The sequence below is a fragment of the Plectropomus leopardus genome, chromosome 9 (assembly GCF_026936395.1).
Source record: "Plectropomus leopardus strain MGB_pleo_1.0 chromosome 9, ASM2693639v1, whole genome shotgun sequence".
Classification (NCBI taxonomy): Eukaryota; Metazoa; Chordata; class Actinopteri; order Perciformes; family Serranidae; genus Plectropomus; species Plectropomus leopardus.
Window position 1 is genome coordinate 4,812,768 of NC_142184.1, and position 25,633 is coordinate 4,838,400.

The 25,633-nt window shown below is 38.7% G+C and overlaps 1 protein-coding gene across 3 annotated transcripts in view; it reads left to right on the plus strand.

Annotated features, from left to right (window-relative positions):
- The window catches only part of gdap1l1 (ganglioside induced differentiation associated protein 1-like 1), a 44,950-nt gene that overhangs the window by 11,627 nt on the left and 7,690 nt on the right, over nucleotides 1-25,633 (plus strand). Inside the window, exons 2-5 of one of the 3 annotated variants that reach the window (XM_088081751.1) lie at nucleotides 8,247-8,356; nucleotides 8,447-8,825; nucleotides 15,329-15,521; nucleotides 22,237-22,410. In XM_088081751.1, the coding sequence (XP_087937877.1) occupies nucleotides 8,646-8,825; nucleotides 15,329-15,521; nucleotides 22,237-22,410 (547 nt within the window). In that variant the 5' untranslated portion in view covers nucleotides 8,247-8,356; nucleotides 8,447-8,645. The other 2 variants (XM_088081752.1, XM_088081750.1) reach the window with 2 other exon arrangements.

The following is a 25,633-nucleotide window of genomic DNA, read 5'->3' on the forward strand; positions in this document are numbered from 1 at the left end:
GCAGTGTTTTACTGAAGTGTGCGTAAAATTTAGGGGGTTTTACAGGCATCTAGTGGTGAGGATCGCAGATTGCAAATGGATCCACAGATTTAAAGCAGTTTTATCTTTTAAAAAAAGGTGTGATTTCATGATGCTCTTGTTGTGCAGGGGCTTCTTACATGTTTGGTTTGGTTTGTTCTGGGCTTCTGTAGAAACATGGTCATCTCTGCGGACGAGAACCTGCTCCCTATGAAGATATAAACAGCTCATGAAGTAACAAAAAAAACCATGATTCTATTTTCAGGTGTCTATATACTAAACAAAACATAGCCTGCTTTGTGTATAATACTCAATTTCTCTTTCTTTTCCAATAAGGATGACACCAAGAAATAAGTCAAAACCAGGGGCTAAAAATCGTTTATAGAGCCTCTATCTATCCTCTAAGTTTGAACTATTAACTATTGTTATTATACGTACATTATTATTATTTTTTAATAATTTTATTTAGGTTTTTAGATATATACAAAATACAAAAACAACACACAATAAAAAGAAAAGAGAATGAGACACAGAGTCCCTACCCCCAACCCGAACAAAAGGCCAGTATGTACAGAATATAATACATTATACATCATATATTGTACATGCATACTTAAATAGACAGTGCAGGTATTACCCAATGCTAATGCCACAAAAAATCCAGCAAAGGCAGGTAGCAACAGGAAACCAGATTCAACCACCAGGACCAACAACAAATAAGCAGAAACACACTTAATGTCCTTTAAATTTAGACAGTTAAAGCATGTAACATGGCTCATTAATAGTACTCCAGCCACAAAAATGTAGCGATCATTAAGTAGGTGTACAACTTAGGCACCCTGTTGCATGATGTGATCCACGAAGGGCCCCCAAATCTTTACAAATTTCGAATTAGAGTTAGACAAAGAATATCTTATCTCCTCTAGATGTAGGCAGGAAATCATATCATTGAGCCATCTTTTATAACAAGGAGGGGATGAAGACTTCCATTCCCTCAATATAACCCTCTTGGCTATCACCATGCCAAACATGAGGGCCAACTGACTCTCGTGTGGAAGTTGTGAGCAATTTTCAGAACAGCCCAGAATTGCAAAATTACAATCAGGGGTCACTCGCTTTGCTAGTATAACACTGTACCACTGAAATATCTCCTCCCAGAATTTCTTAAGTTTGGGGCACGACCAGAAGAGGTGAGCTAAAGTCCCCTCCTCAGACTTACATCTGTCACATGTAGGGGAGAGGGAGGGGTAGATCTTATTCAGCTTGACCGTGGAGTAGTGTATACGGTGCATAACTTTAAGTTGAATCAGCTGTAATCTTTAATTCTACTTAGCCCATTCTCCCAGAGCTCAAGAGGAATTTCAGAGCCAGTTTCCCTTCCCCATGCTTCCTTGAGATATGTAGAGGAGATGTTTACCTTGAAGAGAGTGACAAACTGTGATATTATATGTTTGGAGGTGGGAGCTAGCAACATGCGTTCATAGAAGACATGCTGTCTAGGTAAGACTTCAGCGTGTGCCAAACACTGTCTGATATACTTTCTCGCCTGCAAGTAACGGAAAAAGTGACTATGAGGCAGAATAAATTTATCTCTTAGCTGGTTAAAAGAAGAGAGATGTTCATCAATATAAAAGTCCTTGATTATTAACAGGCCCTTTTCTGCCCAACTGCGAAAAACAACATCAGTTTGACCTGGAATGAAATTATGATTATTGCGAAATGGCAAGTGTATTGATGCATCTGTGACCTCAAGTACCCTCTTGATTTGTTTGAGAATCCTAAATGAATTACCGAGGACAAAGTCTTTAACCACACATCTTGGAGCCGAGTCAGGTTTGAAGAAAATAATAGCTGACAAGGAAGATTTTGTCAAATCCACGCACTTCTGGGCCTCAATCACTAGCCACCTTGGGAACAATGTGCTAACTTCTAGTACACAGGAGGAGCTCAAATGCCAAAAAATCATTGCTCTTGCGTTGCAGGCCCAATAATACTGTCGAAATACAGGAAGCCCCAAACCACCCTCCTCTCTGGGTTTTTGTAGCTGCAATTTAGAAATGCGGTGGGCCTTAAATGCCCAAATGAATGGCATAATTATGGAGTCTAAAGTCTTAAAAAAATTAGCTGTAAGAAAGATGGGTATGCTTTGAAAAAGGTACATAAATTTAGGGAGGACAACCATCTTTATTGCATTTACACGTCCGATCAGTGAAAGTGGCAGGAGCCTCCATTTCTCAATGTATGTTTTGAGCTTTCCTAACATTTCAAGGTGGTTGAGTTTAAAAAGATGTTTTGGATTCTTGGGAATTTTTAGCCCCAGATAAACAAAGTGATCCGTACAAATCTTAAAGGGCAGGGTGTCAAGATAAATTGAGCTTACGTCATCTGTAAGGGGCATCAAAAGACTTTTGGACCAGTTAATAGCGAAACCTGAACGTTTTACAAAATATTTTATCAGATGTAAGAGAGGAGGAAGAGAAGTCTGGACACTGGAGAGAGTTAAAACCACGTCATCTGCATACAGACCAATAAGGGATTCTGTAGCGCCAAGCCTAATTCCTGTAATTAGTGGATTCATCCTGATAGAGATAGCCAAAGGCTCAAGTGCTAAATTAAAAAGCACAGGTGAGAGATAGCACCCCTGTCGGGTCCCCCGATGTTATTGAAACTGAATGGATTTATCGCTGTTGGTTAAGACAGCTGATCTTGGACATGCATAAAGCATTTTCAACAAAGTCATGAATTTCTCACCAATTCCAAAGCGTTTAAGAGCGGCAAACAAATAGTTCCACTCAACTTGGTCAAAAGCTTGCTGAGCATCTAAGGAAATAACAACAGAATTTGCAGATTTGACAGAGTACATTGTATTTAGCAAGCATCGAACATTAGAAAATAAATATCTGTCAGGAACAAACCCTGTCTGGTCAGGGTGTATGAGCGAACCAATATGTTTTTTCAGCCGATTAGCTAGGACCTTGGCAACTATCTTTTGGTCATTGTTCAACAAACTTAAGGGCCTATAGGAGGCTGGATTAGACTTGTCTCTATCTTTTTTCAATATAAGACATATATTTGCCTCATACAATGAACCAGGAAAAATTCCATTGTCCACTGAGCATCTAATCATCCGTAGGAGCAATGGGGCTATTGCCTCCGCGTATGTTTTATAAAATTCTATCCCAAAACCGTCGGGACCAGGAGCTTTTCCATTAGGGAAAGACTTTATTGCAGATTTGATTTCCTCAAGGGTGACTGCTGCATCTAGCTCATCCCTGGCATCAGTCCTGAGAGTTGGCATTTTAATAGAATTGAGGAAATCTGCAATTTCGGAATCTGTAGCTGTGGACTTAGATTAATACAGCTGTGAATAGTATTCCATAAACCGATCATTTATTTGTTTAGGATCTGTGACAATATTCCCAGAGGTAGAGCGGATCTTACGGATCGCTCTTTCAGACTGCAAGCCCTTAAGCTGTCGTGAGAGCAATCTATCTGCTTTATCACTCAGTTCAAAGTGCTTCTGTTTTAGTTTACACAAACTTGCTTGCCTAAAATTTGGTTATATTCATATCTTAATTTCAATATTTCATCGAGAAGCTTTTGTGATCCAGACCCTCTATAGGCCTCATCAAGTATGGGAAGTTGAGATTGGATCTCCGTCAAGTGCTTTTGTTGATCCCTCTTACGTGCAGACTGAAAAGCTATAATGTGTCCCCTCATCACAACTTTGAAAGTTTCCCATAAAGTTAAATCAGACACTTCCCCATTATCGTTGGTTTGAATAATTTCGCAGATTCTAGTTCTCATAGCTGTACAAAAGGTCTGATCAGAGAGCATCAATGGGTTAAGTCTCCAACTATAGAAGTGTCTGGGAAGAGAAAAATCTAATACAACTGAGATGGGGGCGTGATCTGAGACCAATGTGTTATGATATGTTGATTGTATCACATTTGGTATGAGTCTGGAGTCCAAAAGAAAATAATCTATCCGGGAGTAGCTACGATGAACAGAGGAGAAAAATGAATATTCTCTGTCCAAGGGGTGTTGGTGTCTCCATACATCCACCAGATTCAAAGAATTTATCAGGTTATTTTATACAGCAACTGATTTTAAGACAGAGGGAGGTTTAGTGGAAGATCGATCAATAATGGGGTTCAGGTAACAGTTAAAATCCACACCAACAATTATGTTATTGGAAATATGGTCTGTTATAAGATTAAAAATCATAGTTTGGGGCATATACATTTAACAGTGTTATTGGGACAGAGTTAATATTACCTGTGACTAGTACAAATCTGCCATCTGTGTCAGTAGTGAGGGATTTAAAATCAAATGGTATACTCTTTCGGATGAGCACAGCGACACCTCTAGCTTTGGAGGAAAAATTGGATTGATAAACTTGTGAGACCCATGCAGCCCTCAGGCGCCGCTGCTCAGTAGGTCTTATATGCGTTTCCTGGAGGAAAATTATATCAGCGCCAAGAGATTTTAAGTGCGCAAAGACTTTACCTCGTTTCAGTGTTGGTCCAACACCTCTACAATTCCAGGAGGTGAAAGTAACATGGCTACCCCCAAGCCAAGATGTGTGATTAGTCATCATTAAGCAGAGAGTATAAGCTTAACATTAGCATGGTATGCAGTACACAAGGAACTGGCCTGAACAAAAAAAATATTAGTGAACTAACCCCACGTAGCTGCTTCAAACTGCGCAGCAAATCCCTACCCCTCATTATAACAAAGGCTGCCGCGGGAGAAAACTAACTAGAAAAAAGGATACTACCCAAACACCACACAGCAGCCCCATTTGAATCCCCCCAATAGTAGGTCTAAGTGTGTATAGGTATGCACAGGCACACATACACATCTGTCTTTGCACTAATACCCGCATCCACATATCCCCATACAGATAAGTGTGGGCACAGAGAGAGAAGAAAAAATGTTATAGATGTCATACACACATAAATACGTACCGTCCTACTGCATTATTATAAACGTCACATAGGTATTTACTTTTTGCCAAGTGATTGTAAATAACAAAAATGTGATAGCAATGCCTCTTAAATCAGTGTGTAACAGAGGTAATGTAGCTATAACTAATGTTATTAGAGTTGAAAATCAAAACCTTATCCACAGCTTGAAGCCATGGTTGAGTCCAAGTTAGTTAGCCAAGGATTTAGCGAACCGTTCCGGGTCTTCTGGGCTGTCAAAAATCTTGACTTCGGAGTTGTGCTCGACGTGTAGCTTGGCAGGAAAGCGTAGTGTACACTTGGCTCCAGTCTCTGTCGACATCTTCCTCACCTTGTTGAAAGCCTGTCGCTGCGCTGTCACCTCGGCCGTGTAATCTGGAAATATCGACACTCTGCTCCCTTGGTGGTGGAGTGGTGCTTTCTGCCGGCTGAGGCGGAGGATCGTAGCCAGGTCCCGGTCGTTATGTAGCTTCGCAATGATGATGCGCGGCCGCTCGCCCGCAGCAGGCTTGGGTCTGAGACTGCGGTGGGCTCTGTCGACTTTAACCGGCTTGTCAAAATTGTCCTTACCAAGCAGCTCCGGGATAAACCTCGATACATATTCCGTCGGGTGGCCGCCCTCTTCCCCTTCTCTGACACCAACAATTCTTATGTTCAGTCTGCGTGAGCGTCCCTCCAGGTCATTCAACTTTGTTTTTAGCAACTTGTTAGCCACCTGTAGATTCCTGCAGGTAGCCTTCAGGGCAGTTATCCGAGCATCCACAGCGGTGACAGTCTCGTCTAAGGTGTCCATACGATGCTCACCCTCACGGTGCTCTTTCTGTAGGGTGGTTAAACGGGATTCGATGGCATCAAATGTTCCCTCCGTAGATTTTTTCATGTCGTCCAGGAGTTTGGAGACTTTGGTTAACTCCGTAGCTTGCGCGTTGATGGCTATTACCATGTCATTGCTCGCTGCCGTGGTGTTAGCATCAGTCGCTACTTTCTGCGGCTTCCCTTCGGCCTTTTTGGGTTTCATGGTCGGCAAATACAACGAGCACACACCGATGAGTATTAACAAGATGTTCAGACAAAAAATAGGCACTGGTGCAGTAGTTTGAGTTGTGTTTTAGGGGAGAAACAACGGAGCGCAGGAAATACACGTCTAATCCATGACAGCGCCCCTATTGACCCTCCATTATATGTACATTACTTTAACATGAAAACAAATCTGGGTGTGCGGAGTTGTGAGTTTAACAGACCTCTTTTGCTGATCCTCATCTGTGTCGCAGTAATTGCTAGGCTACAATGTTGGCTGCTGCTAGCATAACAACCGAATTTCCCGCTCAAATTGCGAAAGGTACAGATGCATTGTGGGTATTGTAGGCCCCCAAGACAAAGAATACCTCTAATGACATCCCTGGCTCTACTCTGCATCGATTTTTATAGTATTTTTATAAACCAGTGCTAAATTGGTGAGTATGCTTTTCATGGGAAAGGATAGAAGAAAGTTAACTTTAATGTGTTTATGTTTTTATCCTACATTTTCTGTCCTTTTTTTGTGTTTAATATCAAAATGTCACGTAACACAATCCAGTTTTTACTATGTAGCCTAGCTAGGTTTTCACGGCTACAAGGAATTTGCTTTAGCGTATTATAGTATAATAACAAACATAGGGTGAGAAAAGTCACGAAACATAAATGGGCTGTAATATCGAAAAAGAAAATACAATAAAAATATGAAAAAAAATAACTAGTATGTTGTAAAAATACATAGGCTACAGTAGCCTATCTCTGTTTAAATTAAATAGCTGAACGGTTGTAAGTAATAGCCTAATCTTGCACTAAAAGGTTCAAAATATTGTCCAGGGGGTGTACAAAACTTAACTTTAGTAATAATAAACAGAGATACATACAGAATACAGAATAGCTTGTCCAAAATATGCTTGTTTTGCAGTGAAAAAAAGAATAATTATATATAGTGTCTATAAGCAGACACTGCTTTTTTGTAAGGTCTAACAAAAGATTGGAAACCACTGGTTTTCATAAAGGGCTATTTTTTTAGGTTATGGATTTTTCTTTGTTCGGATGTGGAGTTTTTTTTTTTTTAAAAAAATCTTTTAATCTTAATCCAAAAAGTTATCAGTAACACAGCTGTTGGTATGCTACAGTGAAAATTAGGGTACATGATATGTAATGAATAAATAGTAATTTTTACTCTTTATTTTTCTGTAGCACAACAGTGCCTCATTTATAATGTATGTTGTGACGGTTTTAAAATAACTTGATTGACATGAACAAAAAAATATGTTATTGTCATATGAAGTTCACAGAAAAAATATAGTTTTACATATTACAGGTATATTTATCCATTACTTTTATAAATAAAAAGAACTGCAGCTCCTAATTTGGATATTGCATATTATTATTTCAATAATATTTAAATTATTTGTGCATCCCTTATAAAAAAGTATGGTTTCCTCTGAAATAGTGTAATGGAAGTATAGACCAGCAAAAAGTGGCAATATTAGTTGTTACAATGCTTGAGGAAAAAGTTAAACTACTGCATTATATGGAATTTTGTTTTTTGTTTTTTTGTCAACATCCATATTTAAGCCAAAAACATTTGTTGTTTAGTTTTTAGATTGAACACCAAAGTTCAAGTTTTAAGGAACATCCGATTTGACACTCAAATGTTTTAAAATCCACTGTAAAATCCATTTGCAGGCTATGAATTTATAAAATGTAATGCACTTTATTTCTGTTAAAAACAAACAAACAATTACCTGACAAACACCTTTAGACTGTTATGTTGTAATTTTAATATAATTTTACTATTTTTTTGTATTGCAGTTTTCTTGTGTTTGAAGCTTTCTGTAACTCCTACAAAGAAATAGCATTATTTCAACATATTCTTATGTTAAAAATCAACAGTTTTTGGTCCAGTGCTTTAGGAAATATTAGTGTAAATTGAACACTTGTTTTTCCTATTTAAGGTTTTATGATGTCATGATTTTGCAGCACTTTGCTGTTAATTTTACTGACATTTTTTACAGTAGGCTGTAGTTTCTTCTGAAATGGAAATGTAAACCGGCAAAAGTGGCAATATGTAAGTCAAGTACAAATGTAAGCACAGTGCTTGAGAAAAAGTTCAACTACTGCAAATTATAAGCCTGCACACATGTTGCAAATAGTTGTTTAGATTTCTTTTTGCATTTTTTTGGCCAGTTAAGCAGCTAAGAGGCATATTATCATTCACAGCATCCTTCCATGTCCTTACAGAGAGCCGCTTGACCTTCCAGTGAAACGCTCCCTCCGCGGGTTTCCACCGCGCATGTTTGTGCGTGGCTCATCGTGTGATGTAATAGGCCATGGTTACACACTGATTTATTGTAAGTGCAGCAGCAGCATGCTCGAGTAAGTAGCTATTTGCATATAGATTTTTGAATGAATTTTAATGAATTTTTGTTTTTTATTCGGAGGAAAGGCCGATTTCAGCACCGGAGCTGTCCTCCGAAAACTGACGGACGCTGCTGCCGCGTGAACCGATGATGCTGAGGAGCTCGAGCTGCTGAAATCCTCCCTCTCTCTCTCTCTCTCTCTCTTTCTCTCTCTCTCTCCCTCTCTCCCCTCTTCTCTCCCTCCTCGCTCCTCTCCTCCACACGCACAAAACGCTCTGTCATGGCGTCTTCCAACCATGTTACCCCCACCAACTGTAGCTGGTGGCCCATCTCAGCCATGGACGAAGACGGCAAAATCACAGACGGGGAGGAGTGCGAAGAACCGACGGCAGAGCCCAAACCCTTCAATAAAGACAGGCTCGTTTTGTACCACTGGACGCAGTCTTTCACCTCCCAAAAGGTAAAAAAAAAAGAGCAGAGCTTGAAAATGGAGGTGGCTCCACGTCTCTTTGCATGATGCTACAGCGTGGAGCTCCGTGTGTTTGTTATGATCAAAACATGTTTTTTTTTTTTTGGTGTGTGCATGTTTATTCCTGCACATACCTCCGGAATATGAATACGATCCTGCAGCTGGGCAGATCTCCCGTTAGAAAAGCGCTGCAGCATGGGGCTCAATTCCTCGACATATAGCTGGGTTGGTGGTCAATATTATGTTTATTTACCACCGCATAAACCACCCCCCATATCTCACCAGCTTCTACCTTTCATACACACGTTAAAGCTGTTTTGTCTCCCTGTGGCTGGTGAATGTGGCTCCAACCTATGTGCTCTTACACATGACATCCTAAATAATTGATTAAAATGATGTGCAAAACAAACCAAAGGCCATCTTCCCCTCTGCAGCTGAATCATACCATATGTTGTTATTTTAGAGGCTTCTTTGGTTACATTTAGACTGTACCTTTCTTATTAAATGAGCACGGGTGATAACATAAAGCCATTCAAAACTCTGAAAGCAGACATGATTCATTCACAGTATTAACCATTATAAAGAGGGCTTTGCACTCTTATTCATGACCTCACAAACAACATGTATATACATGTATATTAAAGGGACACTCCACCAATTTTACAAGTTAAGTTCACTTTACTATACATTGTCAGCCTGTGACAGCGTGTCATGTTTTGTGGCTCTTGATGAGCTGTGAGCTGAGAGGAAATAACTCCCTGGGTGTCACATTGATGTCACCGGGGTTATCTCGTAGGGCATTTCATTTAAATTAGGATGTTTCTGAGTCCCCAGTTGGTAATTCTGGCTGGAAAATTGACTAAACACAGAGTATTCTCAGTACTCAGTAACCTCACTAACCTCGACTGCAAAATGCAACATGACCACTCTGTGCATCAACAATATAAAAGCTTAAGTGTCACCTGGTCAACGGCTAACCTAACTACTACTGATACTGAATTGAAATGATTATTGGTACGGTCCTTTGCGGCGTGCTTTGTGATTGGGATATGGGTATAACGTGTGTTATAGTAATAAATTTGCTTTGCTTCGCTCATTGCTAACAACATCTTCTGACTTGTACCTGAACATTGTTGAGTGAAGTTTGCTCTCAGGGCTTTCTCCCAGAAAGAAATGTTGAATATTGAATAAACATGAATATAAGATCCTAAAAAAGTATCCATTCTTATGTAAATAGAGTGCACAGTGTTGAGAAAGCCTCTGTTGTGTTAATTTTTTAATTATATGCGTTGTCAGAAATGTTAATATGATTTTTCACTTCTGGAACAGAACCAAGGAGGTTAAAAAGAGGAGAAGTTGCGTCACATTGTCGGGGTGCTACACGTGTGCAGTAAAGTCTGGTCTGCCCTTGCTGAAGGGCTCAGTGGCTGGTGCACTATCATTGAACATAGGGGAGATATTGTGAAACTTTGTCAGAGGACCAGTGGCACTGACTTGTGAGCTCTTGGTCATGTTTACAGCGTTAGAGCTACCCAGAATCACCCTCTTCATGTAAAATTTCCGGCACTTTTATCACGCAGGAGGTTTATATTTTAGTCTGATGGCCAAACTGTGCAGATATTTTATGTCTTTGTCCCATCAGCAGTTGAGTTTTGGCTTTTAATCAAGTCGCCTTTTTAATCTAGCTGGACTGTGAACACTTTGTCTCATTACAGTTCATATCATGGTGACATCTGTTGTATGTTACATGTGCTTATGTCTATTCATTGTAATATTTTATGATGCTGGTTGTGTATGATTTTGGTTGTGTTGACTACTGCTGCCTCCCTCAGGGGCAATACAGACTGTCTAATCTAATCTAAAAAGGGAAATGGATTTGTTTAACTGAGGCATTTGAACTTGCGGTAGGCTTTAGCTCAGAATATATTTTAGACAGAAAATAAAGATAGAAGTAAGAATTACAAGTCTGTAAGTATTGAAAAGGTCCAAAATAAGTGCAGTCTCTTTAAAAGGTTCTATAGCATATCGGCTGCTGTTCAAGTGTACCCAAAAAGTGCAGAGCGCATCCAAAGAGCACCTGAGCAGACATCATGCCATCATTATGTCTAGCTTCGCCTGCTGTTGTCGCAGCTTGTGTTGTACCCCACAGCTCCCATGGGGTCAAATGCTGCATTCGCGTGAAGTCGGAAGGTCGTAGTTTCCGAGTTAAAAAGTCGTTCTTCCGCATTTGTTGTGTTTGTGTGCTTTGAGGTCATAAAGGGGGAACAACATGAAAGCAACGAAGAAGATGGCTGTTTCCAGTTTATTTCAATTTTTATATATTATTCTATTTTTCATGTATTTTATGTATGATATATTATATTATGATATAATATATATATATATTTTTATATTTAATCTAGGTATTTCTACATGGACAGCAGTTAACATTTATACCATATTACACCTTATATGTGATCATAATTGATATTTGACCAAACATTGACTTTTGCCCGCCATGTTTATGCATTAATGACATTGAGTCAGCACTTTGTTATGAAATAACGTTATCAATGTATGTATATATACAAATACTAAAATATACTAAAGTGTATATGTACATATACTAAAATGTGCAACTACTACAAGTAAATGATAGCTACTAGGAACAAAATTACAAAATTTATTTATTTTTTACCATCAATTCTTGACACTGTTTCCATGCTTTCTGCCATTTCTGCTGCCCTGAAATGTCAACGGCACAACTCGAGTATCATCAAAATTGCCCAATTTCTCACTTGTAATTATGACTTTGGAGGGCCGTTCATGTGTTTTTAACTCATAAATATGGTAAATACAATATTTCTGAAGTGCAAAAGACTGTGTGTCAGCCTGCATTTAATAGCCTTGAGCAAACCCAAAAGTTTCACTTTGTCTCTCTAGGCTGTAAACAATATCAAGTTTTATTACGGGAATTTTAAAATCCAATATTTATGGAGCTTAACCCATATTAGGGACTGAAAGTCAGGACATCTCAGCCTCTGCTTCTTCGATTTTGACTGTCTGTTTTAAGTTTCTTAATTTTATGGAAATGCAATACTAACCTGCTGGAGTACCCCTTTGAAAAAATGCACATTCACTGTTATGAAACAGTAGTTGCTGCTTCATCTCTTGTTTATTGACCTCCGTCTGTGCCTTGTGGACACATCGATGACACGTATTATTAATATATGTGAGTTTTATGGCTGAAATGATTACTCAGTTAATTGCCTAGTTGATTAAAAGACAAGATATAAGCAACTTCTTTGATAATCAATTACTTGTAAGTTTGAGTTATTTTAAAGTAGAAATATTCAAGATTATCTAGTTCTACCTTTTCAAAAATAAGGATTTGCTCGACTTTTTATGGTAATACACAGAATATCTTCCAGTTTTGGACTGATTACACAAAATAAGGATATTGATGACGTCACCTTGGGTTTTAGAAAACTGTGATAGGCACGATTAACCGACTCATTAAACAAATAATTGGCAGATAAATAAATAATGAAAATCAGCCCTTATGAGTTTCACTCTGGTTGAGCTTTGATCTTTTATGATACAAAACAGTAGGACTGGTTAAATATTTTTGTCACGAGAAGCGGCTCAATGCATGCATCATTAATACATATTGCCCTTAAATAGCCATAACTGCGTCTCTATGAGCTGAAGGATGATGTTACTGTATATTCCTCCTCAACAACCTTGAGTCGATGCTTACTCTCATGTTGGTACGTCACTTATAAGGCACGATTGTTGGCTCACAGCCACTGGAGTCTGAGCTGCTGATTGTGCCGGTTGTCACTCAGCAGAGGGTAAACACCAGGCTCACCGTCATTATTATCATGTCAATCCTGGAGCTGGAGTGACTTTACGATCATGTGTGACTGTACTGTCAATGAAGAGAGAATACTGGGCATGCATTTTTTAGGGAAACACACATAGACGTCAGTAAAACCACTGCACTGAATTCCTGATTCGGGGTATTTGCTAAATGGTGTGTTGACATTTGTTGTTATGCAAGCTGATGCTTGCTCTGAATGGCATTTTGGGGATGGCTTTTATGAGATTATAGGCCAAGCACTCAGTTGTTCCCTCCATCAGAACTGAATATTTTGGGTCTTAGTGTAACAGAAATGCTTGTGATTGGTCAAAGCGTCTCTGCAGCACCTTGAAAGATAGTGTTATATTTAGTCAATCTTGGCGTGAAAACTCTTTTTCCTTTCTCTAAAAAAGACAACATACAGTTAACACTCTGACAATGAGACACTCTGCAAGTGAAAATGACAAAGGAATCACTCCTCCAATAGATCAACAACCCTGTGAAGACAATATCGTCGTCAGACGTTCAGGGGGATTATTTACAAGTCTGTGTATGCCTCAGCAAGTTTCTGAGGAGGAGAGGGGAAACTGAGCCGCTGAATTTCTCCTGCACGACTCTTTCTTTCAGTCCTCAGTGTTCATAATGCTTCATGACTAACTGCCACTGTGACTCTGCTCCCATGGCCTGTAGTGGGTCATACGGTATATTCATCTGCCTCACAGATATGATAAAGATAACTGGATATTCTGGAGTAATGGCACATTTAAAGGCCAACATCACAGATCAATAGAGCCCCGAAAAGCTCAAAGCCTGCATGTTAGAGATTCACACTTTCAGTACACCTTCTGTGAGACTCTCACGCTGTGCTGTTTTCCCTCTGTGTGGAGGGCAGTGTGTCATGACGCCAGCAAGTATCTGATCAGTCTTTTAAGAGTTAGCTTCACAGTATAGTAATTATGAATTATCACCCAGGGGTGAAGAAATATTCAGAGCTTTTGCTTGAGTCAAAGTTTCACTGCAACAATGTAAAATTCTCTGTTGCAAGTAAAAGTCCTGCATCCAGAAAGAGAAGCAACAGTTGACCACTATTATCACTTCTATCTTTTATACAATGACAATAAATAAAGTTGAACAGTGTACAGATAATCTGTTAAAATTCCTGCAGTCAAATCAGAATTATTAGCAGTTAAAGCACTCCTTTTGCAAATAAATTAGTAATATATATTTGTGATAAGTATTGAAAGAAGAAAATTCTGCAAAACAAAATGTACTAATTTTTTATCTGTTTCTCTCAACTTTGCTTTTCAAAATTATATTTATGGGAAACTTTTACCTCTTTGAGCCTTTAACAGTTATTTAAGTGCAACCATGTGAGAAGAACTAGACATTGGGTCACGATGTCTAACAGCCTGTAACGATCCATTGCTTTTTATTGTCTTGTCATATATTTTTTTTAATGTAAAATCATATTCTGAAAACCTTAATCTGTTAACTACAGTAGAAAAAAGTACAACATTCCTCCCAGAAATGCAGCTGAACAGAAGTATAATGTAGGGAATTTAAATACTCAAGTAAACCTCAAAGTTGTACTTTAGCACTGCACTTGAGTAAACGTAGTAACATGCAGATGGATGTTTAATTACTTTTTAAATAAGATGAGTTATTTTGCACCTCCCGGGCAGCTGAACTTGGCATCATTACGAAGGAGTGACTAATTTTATTATATAACAAACTCTTGAAGCAACAACGACTGTGTTATTAGAGCATGACTGAGAGACACCTCAGCGGTGTAAGACTGCGACCTGAAACACTCGACAGTTTTATATAGAAATCCTTGATTTAGTGAGTAACAAAGTCATGCTGATGGAGACGTAAAAATCCTTTTTTTTTTTTTCTTGTTTGACTTTGAGGCTGCAGTCACAGATTTGTTCCCACTGTCCGAACCAGCGGGCCTGCTGTAATTACTGCGCTTGTGTTACTAAATCATTCAGTATTATTTCATTACACTGTGTCTGGCCATGTTCGGAAAAACTCCCATTTGGTCGTTCCTCCTAAGCGGCCAAATGTAGCACTTCATAGCCCGAGTGTCATCTCCTTTCATTAATCTTACTCCCACTAATAGCTCTCCATGGACCTTGGCTTATCCTTCATCCCGCCAACAATGGATCCTGAAGGTTTTTGCTCAAATGTGACCACGCTGTGAAGCATCTCATTATTGTGCCAGACCACACAAACAATACAGACACGCTTATTTATTTTAAACAACACAAACATGTTTTATGTTGTAAACCAACAGCTGAGGCTATTAGCCACCCTGCTTAGCTTTGCAATATTGAAGTAACTCTTTTAATAACCGAAAGATTAGATTTGTTGCACAATGTTTTCCTTTAGATCAAATGAATCATCAGTCTTCACACCTGGGTAATGCTTTTAAAAGTAAATTCACACTGTGTATAGTATAACAACATGTATTTTGATTCCTTATACAAGGTATATATAAAAAAGATGTGTTTAGAGTGTGCACAAACTTTTCTTTCATCCTCTCAGTTTTACTGTTTTGATTTAATACCCTCAAAGGCGACCGAGCCACCAAATGAACCCCTTTTATGTCTCATCTCTTCTTCTCATCAGCTGTATGTTTTTGTGATTGCAGGTACGTCTAGTCATTAATGAGAAGGGTCTGGTCTGCGAGGAGAGGGATGTGAGCTTGCCGCTGCAGGAGCACAAGGAGCCGTGGTTCATGAGGCTGAACCTGGGCGAGGAGGTGCCCGTCTTCCTCCACGGCGACACCATCATCAGTGACTACAACCAGATTATAGATTACCTGGAGAAAAACTTTGTGGGAGGTATGGTGCGGTCACACTGTGGTTCACTCTTCAATTGGTGCTGTTTCTCTTTCTTCTCTTCACTTTTAACTTTGATTTTAAAAGCAGGCAGACAGATAACCTGCTGCGGAGCCTTGAGGCAGCAACGGCATGTCTGTCAAATTTAGGATTTCTCTACATGCTGAAGTTGTGTGCATGAGGCTGTAGTAAGAGTTATACTCAGCAGGGGCGTAGCACCAAATTCTGGACCTAAGCACTCTGTGGGCTCCTCACCCTTCCTCTTTTGATCCATGTATCTTTCATGCACCTGTAGTTTCTTTTTTCTTACAGATCAGTTTGTCTTCTTTCCACTCACTTTCTTTCTTTTCTGTTTTGGAACCCTGATTTATCTTTTTTATTATATGTTGGTGTTCCAGCATAAGCAGTGTCTCACTCATTCACTGTTTTTTTTTAAAAGTTCTCAATTTATACAGATAGACTCAGCCAATTTTATTCTTATTTTTAATCTTATTTATGAATTGCAAACACAACATAAATCTGAAGATTTTTACTTGAAACGAGTGAGATGTAATCATTAAAAAGTTGTGCAGAGGGAGGATTTTCAACCATCTCATGGATCTAACGATCTACAGCCAGCGACTGTTGTTATTTAAGGTGGCAAAATGAGACGCTCCTTTTGTCTGTCTCTGTCTGAAATCAAGGACACATTTTTTTCAAAAACAGGGCTGCCAGCTCTCACGCCTGACTGCAGACATGTGCACAGATAGACCCCAAGTGGTGCTCAAGCACCTGCCCTTTTGGAGTCTGAATGTTTAAGTGCTGTTTTTGTGAGCCTTTTTTTTCTTCTTTAATTTTTGAATTTGGCCCATAACATCAATTGTCAATTCAAAAAAGTGTAATGCTGCAGGAAAATCCCCCTGCTAGTTACATGTCGCATAGATCACCTCATATCTAGACAAGCTTTTCAGCTGGTCATTGTGCCAAAATTTCTGTACATAGACTTCAAGGGGTCTTCTGTCAGCCAGCGGACACAAAGCAACCTCCCGACAGGGCGTGCTTTGCAATTGCAATTTTTTTTAGTATGCTCCTTGTGGAAGGGTTCCTTTTTTAAACTTGAATATCTCTGCTCAAAAATGTCTGTGCATGGCTCTTCTGGACCTTAAGACTCACACAATTGACACGTTTCAAGCGCTCACACGTCCATTTTCTCACGCAGAGAAAAACAAATATAAATCTGACAAGTACGTATATTTATAACTGGATCTTATGTGCACACACATATTAATGTCACGTGCACCCTGCCATGTGTGACAGGAGTGTGCTCAATGCACTTTTGATCATTTTGAGGACAGCCGCCTTTGACACACCTATTGGGCACGTGGTGGTATTAGAAAGAATGGTTCAGAGGATACGTGAACCAGACGTTTAATGTCAAGCAAAATGTAAATAAATATGTATAATGAGTCCGTCACATCACAGAAAAACAGTGACTTCACAGTGCAGCGGCCTTCTACACAGTTTAGTCTTTTCACATGTTTTCAGCAAGTATTTTCTAACATTTATATTGTGATAAAAAATGAGTCACTGATTTTGCTTTACCTGGCCTTAAAAGTGATTCACATTTTGTTTTGACACTATGTGAACTGCTTTTAATATGTCAGTCTCCAACAAGTGTGTGCTGTGCAAAAAAAAACCCAAAACCTGCACATAAACAGATTGACAATATTCTCCAGATGCCTATTAAGCAGAATGCTAAAGTGAGGAATGTTTTCACACTTGGCTGGTTTCAACATTTTAATGTGAAGTCAAGGTGATTAATTTGCATCATTTAGGCTATGATATCTGGAGGTTGGCAAGTGTGCTGATTAACCAGACATATTTGTCATTGCCTATGATGAATTTGTGAATTTGATTGCTGAAATTTTGAAAATGTGGGTTGAGGAGTGATGACCCTGAACCCTGCAGTGTAACGTCACAGAAGGCCTATTTATAAAATGCACTTCACTAATACAAATTCTCACTCCAATTACAGAGAATATATGCCCCAGGCCCTTTTCTGTGGTGCATTTGTGAAATTAACATTAATTAACTGATTTCTAAACAGTTGACTCACATTTAACCTTTTAAAATCCAAGCAAATTGGCTTGATTTGAGTGCTACAAGCAACTTAACAAGAAATGGCCCCAGAACTAGCAAGAAATTAGTAAGGAGGCACAAGAAAATTACCATGGAGAAACAACATTAAACAACAAAATTACCTTTAAAAAAGTTCTAAAAAACAAAACAAACACAAATTAAACAAGAAAATAAGAAAAAGGAAGTAAAAACAAAACAAACAACAAAAATTAAACAAGAACATTACCTAAAAAATGCAAAAAATCACAAACTTCTTTCTTTTGTTATGTAGCATATTTTTAAATATATAATTAAGAGAATTTTAAATATATAGGGTTTTTTTTACATTTTCCCTTGTGTTTTTGATGATATCTATACCCTCAGCTAATTTTCAGATCATTTCTTTGTCACCTTTTCCTTTTTTTTTTTTTGTTACTCATTGCGTTTTTCCCATGTTTTTGAGAGAAATCAAAACAATCGTCTGACATTTCAAAGGTTTAAATGCTAGTAAAAGACGTCTGAATGCAGCACAAGAAAAAAGATGTCAATCCAGGTGTTAATAATTTAGAGTAATTTTGGGAGCAGTCGGCAGGTTTGCCCTGTTGCTAACAGAGTATCACAGTGCATTCTCCCAGTGTGTGAAGCTGGAGTAGCAAAGACAATTGGAAGCCATCAAGTCGAGGCCATCTGCTGTTTTTGTGCAGTGTGTATCAGTGTGTGGTGTGCTGTGAAACTCTGCAAGTCGCTGCAACAGTGTTTTTGCAGCAGTGTCACCAAGATGAACTCTGCTTAGATTAAATTGAATTGGATTAATCATCTCTTGGGGGATATTTGTGGCAAACAAGACACAGATAGGAAGAGAATTTAATGATTAACCAAGCAATTATTACCAAAAGAGTCCAACAACAGATAATGTCAAAATGTGAAATGTGCACTGTGAGGCGGTGACTCAAATTAACAGCCATAAATGTTATCCACTGCATCGCATCAGCAAAAGATAAGATTCATACACTGAACCCTGTTGTCTCTGTGGGTGGCGTGTCCTATAGATTCGTCAGCAGAGACATTATGCCGTTATGTAATGTTCTGGGAGCCTCAACCCAGTAAAGGCCTGAGGGACGTCGGCCAATAACTGGAGAGCTCCCTTGTCTTAGTTTAGTTTGTGGTCAATCGTTCAGAGCAGTGATGCTTGAAAGCTTTGCAGAGGATCTGGTTCATTGCTTCGTCAGTAATAAAAGGCCAGCAGGCAGAAACTGACCCTGGTGTTTGATGTCTTGTTCTCATTCAGAAGAATTAATTTTAGCTGTTTAACCCTTACGAAACCAGAGCAAATTGGCTTGATGTCTCTTAACAACATGGGAAGAAAATGATGAGGAACTTATTAATAAATGACCCTAAAATTAGTAAAAAGTTAAAAGAAAATTATCTGAAAATAAGCAAAAAACAATAGCAAAAAATGAGTACAAATATTCAAATATTCAATATTCAATGTTTTACTAATTTTATTTTGCATTTAGTGGGACATTTCTTGTCAAGCTGTTCAATATCTTTTCCCTTATCTTTTGAAAAGAGAGGAGATTTAAATACATGTTAAAGGCACCTGAGCGCAGCAAAAGAAAACTGATGTCGATTTAGGTTTTAAAGGGTTAATAGTGGGCTGCATGCAAGGAATTACATTTGGTTCCTTTGTAACAAGTTGGTTTGAACTCATGCTGGAACCTGTGACTGTAAAGTGTGATGTAACACTTAAGTTAAGGTATATTTCTGTTGAATGCACCACATTTTGAGGCGGACCTCATGCTGCACATGCTTTCAGCCTGAAGCCAGGCTGCTGCAGGATAAGGGTTTAAGACGTGCTTTTTCTCTGCGTGTAAATCCCTAATGAATGCTGGCAACGTGGGCAGCAGCTGGCCTGGAAAGTGCAGATGTCTCAGAAAAGAGACTCTTATACGGGCACAGAGGAGCGTCGTGCCAGCTCAAACTACTTTACAGTGTTGTTGAGATGCAGCAGAGGCCTTTCACTGTGTGAAAACTGTTTGTCGCCTAACAATCAGCAGCTCTTATAATGTGCATCACTGTCTCCAAAACAGTTTGAACTCTGGGTTGTTCTTCAGATGGCTCTTAAGTTGCTGATGTGATATTTCCATCACGGTGCTGCAGCAGACCACCTGCAGGACCTCTGCATGGCATGCCCAGGTCAGCATGCGGGTCCTGGGACTGATTACTCAGCGTTCTGGCGCTCTTCCAGCTGCAGCTCCACCCCTCCGCAGGCCTCTCCATCGGTCCAAACATGCTCAAGGAGCCAACTGACTATCTCTGTTCTGTCAGCGATGGCGTCCCTGGCTGTGACCCTGCACTGAGATAAAAACTCATTCTGCTCTGTTAACTTGTTTCATCCCTAATACTGAGTCGCAGCAGCAGGTCATTAAGTTGAACAGCATCCCTCTCAGCCCGCAGCGTGCAGCCAGCACAAGAACTAGGACAGGAGCAGTTCAAAAAGCAAAGTGTAAGAAGTGGCTTTATGGTATGGCGTTCAATGAGAGGATACTCACATCTTAAATCTGTCTGTTTGATATGTAGCTGCAGCCAGCAGCCACTTAGCTTCGCTTAGCATAGCATAAAGACTGGAAACATGTGGAAGCAGCTAGCCTGACTGTGTAAAGGTAAAAATCTGTACTAGCGCTCCTGAAGCTCACTAATGAAGATTTTATATATGGCTTATTTAAACTGGTAGGAGGCCCCACTGTAGACCCAGAACACGCAGGAGGGATTATTTATCTCATTTGGCCTGGGAACGCCTCGGGGTCCCTCAGGAGGAGCTGGAAAACGTTGCTAGAGGGAGGGATGTCTGGAGTGCTTTGCTCAGCCTGCTGCCCCTGCGACCTGGTCCTGAATAAGCAGAAGACAATGGATGGATGAATGGGTGGATGGATGTTTTTTCTCAAAATTTGAAGTGTAAAACTTTACTATTTAATATTAGGACTACTGAGCAGTTGCCAAGCTACCAGCGGAGGCTGCTGGAAGTTACTGGGTCCATGCAAGAAATAGTCTGGCATATACCCCCTGTAAAATGCCAAATTGTTTTTTTTTACAATTTTTAAATTTTTTTTGGACCACACAGACAATATATATGCTAATTAGTGTGCTTTAGAGATGCCAGACAGTGTATTTCATAAAGTTTGGACAGAGCCAGACAAGCTAGATTCTCTCCTGCCCCTTTTTTCTTTTTTTCTCTGATTGCCAGCTGCTTTTTTTTCAATTGTTCACACATGGGACCGCCTAAAGTAAAAGCCGTAGACTGTACATAAAGATGAAAATCTTGACAACTCCTGAAAAATGATGCCAGGAAATCTTGATTGCTTGCTGGTGGCTGGCGGCAGTACAGGTCACAAACCTCCAATAAACACAGCCTAATACTTAACCCTTTGAAACCTGAGCAAATTGACTTGATTTCTTTCAAAACATGGAAAGAAGCTACAAGTTACATGAAAACTAAATGAATAAATAAATAAAATAAATAATATATAGATTAAATCATTAATAAATATTGTGTTAACAATTATAGTTTGCTGGACATTATCACCTATTTTCTGTTACTATTATCTTCTAATAATTTCTCTCTTGCTCGCACTCTCTCACTCTAAACATATTTCATTTCCCTAATTTCTTAGAATTTATGGGACATTTTTTATGGGACGTTTAGCCATGTTTTTATAAAGGAAATCAAACCATTATGCTCAGATTTCAAGGGTTTAAATGTGAAAAGCATGTGAACGCAGCACATGAAAACTGATTGCATCCCAGGTTTGAAAGGGTTAAAGAGGCACTCCCACCAATTTTACTCAAGATCAGATTGTTGGTGATGATGAGCTGCGCTTAGCCTTTTCTGGTTTTGGAGGAGCTTTGACAAGTTTGAAAACATCACACCTGAAACAGACAGATACTCAGTGAGAGTGGTATTCATCGTCTCATCTAATTTTCTGCAAGAAAGCAAATACACACATCTCCCAAAATGTGGAACTGTTCCTTTAACCTGAGCAAAAGCAGATAAATAGAGCAGTGCAGGTCAGTGGGGGATTGATGCAACCAGCTTACAGTGTTTACTAATTAACCTGTGTGTTTTATGAAACTGCAGCCTTGTGTTACTGAACATTGTGTTGTTATTCACTTGAGTTTCATCTCAGGGGGTCAAACAGTGTTTTTATTTTAAAACCGGTTCACCTTTTCACTCAAAAGAAATTCTCAGACGCTTGTTAGTCTCCAGAGATGTTTTTTTTAGACTGCTTCTATATTGTTTAAATGTCAGGTTTTGTGAGACGTGACCGGTGGTGTGTTGCAGAGAGCGAGGGGTGTCATCTGTTACCAGGTTACCTTGTGTCTATCTGACAGATGAAGCAGGGAGATTTGTGTTTTGTTGGGGGGGTGTTAAAGCAAGCCTAATAACGGTTGCTTAGAAACCTCAGGTGTTTGGAAAATATAAAAATGTTTTTTACACATTTTTAAAACCTGCATACGTTTTTCTGTGCCTGTATTTGTTGTCAGAGAGCCATTACAAGGTTTCTTTGGTCCATTAAAATATTCTCTTTGTATTGCTGTTTTTACATCGGTGTATCGTCCGCAGACACGGTGGCTCAGCTGGTTCCTGATGCAGACTCACCTCTCCACGAGCGTGTGCAGCAGTACCGCCAACTACTGGATGGCCTGCCCATGGACGCTTACACACACGGCTGCATCCTCCATCCAGAGCTCACCACCGACTCTATGATCCCAAAGTACGCCACCGCAGAAATACGTAGTAAGTGAAGCCAGATCACCGTACTGTGCAGGCATGATTGTAATTCTGCATTCATTAAAAGAAGAACCAGGTGGATGTTTGTATATCGAGTTAAGTCCTTCACACAAAGCATCTTATTTAAATCATCACAAAAATCTAGTAAAACAGATCAGATTTTGTAATATAATAATTAAAAAAACAATGCTAATGAAAAAGGATAAAAGAAACAGAGAGACAATTCTAGTAAAATATAAACAAAAACTCAAGGTAATCTTGCAAGAGTATGATTTAGGGGTGGGGGAAAATTCAATATAGTATAGTATCAGGATAAATTGCGTGGCAATATTGTATCGATACACCAAGAATCAATTTTCAATTCACTTGATTTACATTTTGCTGCAATAAAAATGATATGAGACTGAAAACTATCTCATTAGTTTGAACAGACGTTGATAAGTTTTCCCTTTTGGGGGGCAGATGCTGATTTTTTTTTTCTTTGAGTCAAGGTTTTGAGTTGGTTGAACAAGTTATAACACGAATTTATGAGCTTTATATGTGATGGAAGCTGTTTTTTGTTATCTTTGGACAGAGCCGTGTTAACTGTGTCCCCTTTTTTCTTGTCTTTGTGCAAAGCCAAGCTAACCGGCTGCTGGCTGTAGTTTAGTATTTATTACTTAAATTTACAAGTACTAGATGACTCAGCAAGCTTGGTTTCTTCAGGCAGGTTGGGACTCTGTCATGGATGGATTACTGAATGGGCCTTCCTGGCACGGACCCAGGGCAACAAAGTGTAATGGGTCCCCGATCTTCTGCAAAATGTCACTTAAATTACTGTAACCCGCACCGATCAGGAAAAGACTTAAAATTACCACACAAAATAGCCACAAAGCGACACATAAAACAACCAAAATAGACACAAAATGTTCCTCAAAGGGACACAAAAAGATGCGTAAAGACTATAAAGATACAGAACAACAACAACAAAAAGAGACAAAACCACAAAGTTTGTGCGTCTTGCTCCTATGGGTTGATCTTTTGCATTACTGTGCCCAGGGGCCCATTAATAATAATAATAACACATTTATTTATAGAGCACTTTTCACAATACTCAAAGACGCTTAACAGAGACAAAAACAAAACAAATAAAAGTCAGTTAAACATACAGAATAAATAAAAACAAAATCAGTAAAAGCAAGACAGACAAGCATGAAATGTGCATAAATCAAACATTAAAAGCAGATTTGTCCATTGTCTGTTGTCTCATAATCCGCCCATGGACACTGTTACAGATCATCCTAAACTTCTTACAGCACAAAGAGCCTCAAAGCTTGGTCAGCTACGAATACAAAAATAAATCTAACCCTGCCCAAACAATTGTTCCTTAAAAGACCCACAGTAAAAGTACAATTGTTATCTGTAGACTGTTTACTACAAATTCCAGCAGCTGAATCCCCTCAAGTGTGTTTAACCCACAAAGGCACGCAGTGTTCACAGATTCACCTCGTATTGTGCAGCGATGCGGCGTGATTTAATGTGACAGTGTCTTCTGCTGCAGTTCACAACACATATTCACATGTTTTATACGCTGAGTAAATGCACGTGTGTCTTTTGTTGTGTGTGTGGTATGTTAGCTATGTATTTTTTATTTTAGATTTTATCATTTAAATAAATTTCATATCGGCTACAGTGATAATAACCAGTGGTGGAATGTGACTTAGTTACTCAAATTACTGTAGTAGAGTGCAGTATTTCCATTTTCTGCCACTTGATAATTTTGCTTCACCATATTTTGGACGTATGTTGTGTCCTTTTTATGCAACAACATTTATTTAATAGCTAGGATGAAGATTTTGTTTTCAACATTAGGAGGGGCACATGAAAGGGAGGGTTTCGTGGTCCTCTGCCAGAAAATTTTGAGCATCAAAAATGTAATTTCCTGCATTGACATTTTTGGGATTTTTTTATATTTTTTAGCAGCAATCTGTGCCTTTTCTGCCTCAATAAATGGTGCATATGTTTTTCATTTTATCAAAATAATTCTTTTTTTTGTATTTGGGAGGACAAATGCTCATTCTGACTACTGAGATTGACGTATCCCCTGCATCTCCCCAAAAATCTACACTTACCTTTGTCCTTAAATATTAGTTACTTTGCAGATTCAGACTGTTACTTTAAAATACAAATAAATTGATTAAGATATTTGGAATTTGGAAGATACCTGGAAGTATACCAGCAGCAATATTAAAGTAATGCACACATTAAAGCATCAATAATTATAATAGCTATATATATATATAATTCTTATATGAGCCTTTGTGCATAAGAGTACTATTGAGTACTTGGTACTTCAAGTATTTTTCGATGCAAACACTTTTATACACAACATTTTGAATGCAGGATTTTTGCTTTTAACAGTGTTTTTACGCTGTAATATTGCTACTTTTTATCAAGAATCTATTTGTAGGATGTGTAGATTGACAAGATAAAAACTAGATGCTATTTCTGGTTTTGCCCCATTTTCTGTGTATATTTTTTATTTTGATATATAATATAAATAGATTTCAGTGTTTTTAACTTGTTGTTCTGAACATTTACAATCTCTCCAGGTGAATGAGGTCCAACTTTTGGAGTCTCCCAAAGCAAAAACATTATGAATGCAAACCTATTCATCTATCTTGCAGCATTTATATGCACAAATTGATTAGCATACTGTGTAATTTGACGCTACTCAATACCAAAAAGCCCTTAACGCAGCACATTGCAGTGATGCCAGGTTTATATTCCCAGCAGCTGATATCAGGTCTCTGAGCTGCACCTCTCATAAAGGTAATTGGACTCTCGATGTAAATCAATGAGCTGGACTGAACAGAAGTCTGCAGCAGAATTGATTATCCAGTGAACTCTGGTCAGTCCGTCTTGTATCTATAAAATCAACCTGATGGAGTATTTCATGAAAAGCAGTGATGTTTGTGTTTTTATTATCCACTTAAGTTATTTTACATTGACTCTAGTATTAAGTCTGGGTCAAAAGCCTCTGAATTAATGATTATGTTTCAGACTGAAGACACAAGTTACACTTAAATATATCAATAGTTTTGGCTTCGTCTTGTAGTCTTCTTATTTCAGTGCATTAATGACGAATGCTCATGATAAAATATTTGCAATGCAGCAGCAATAAATACTGATAATGTGTTTTGCAATGTAAAAAAAAAAAAAGGACTTATTCATTAGAGCACAAATAGAC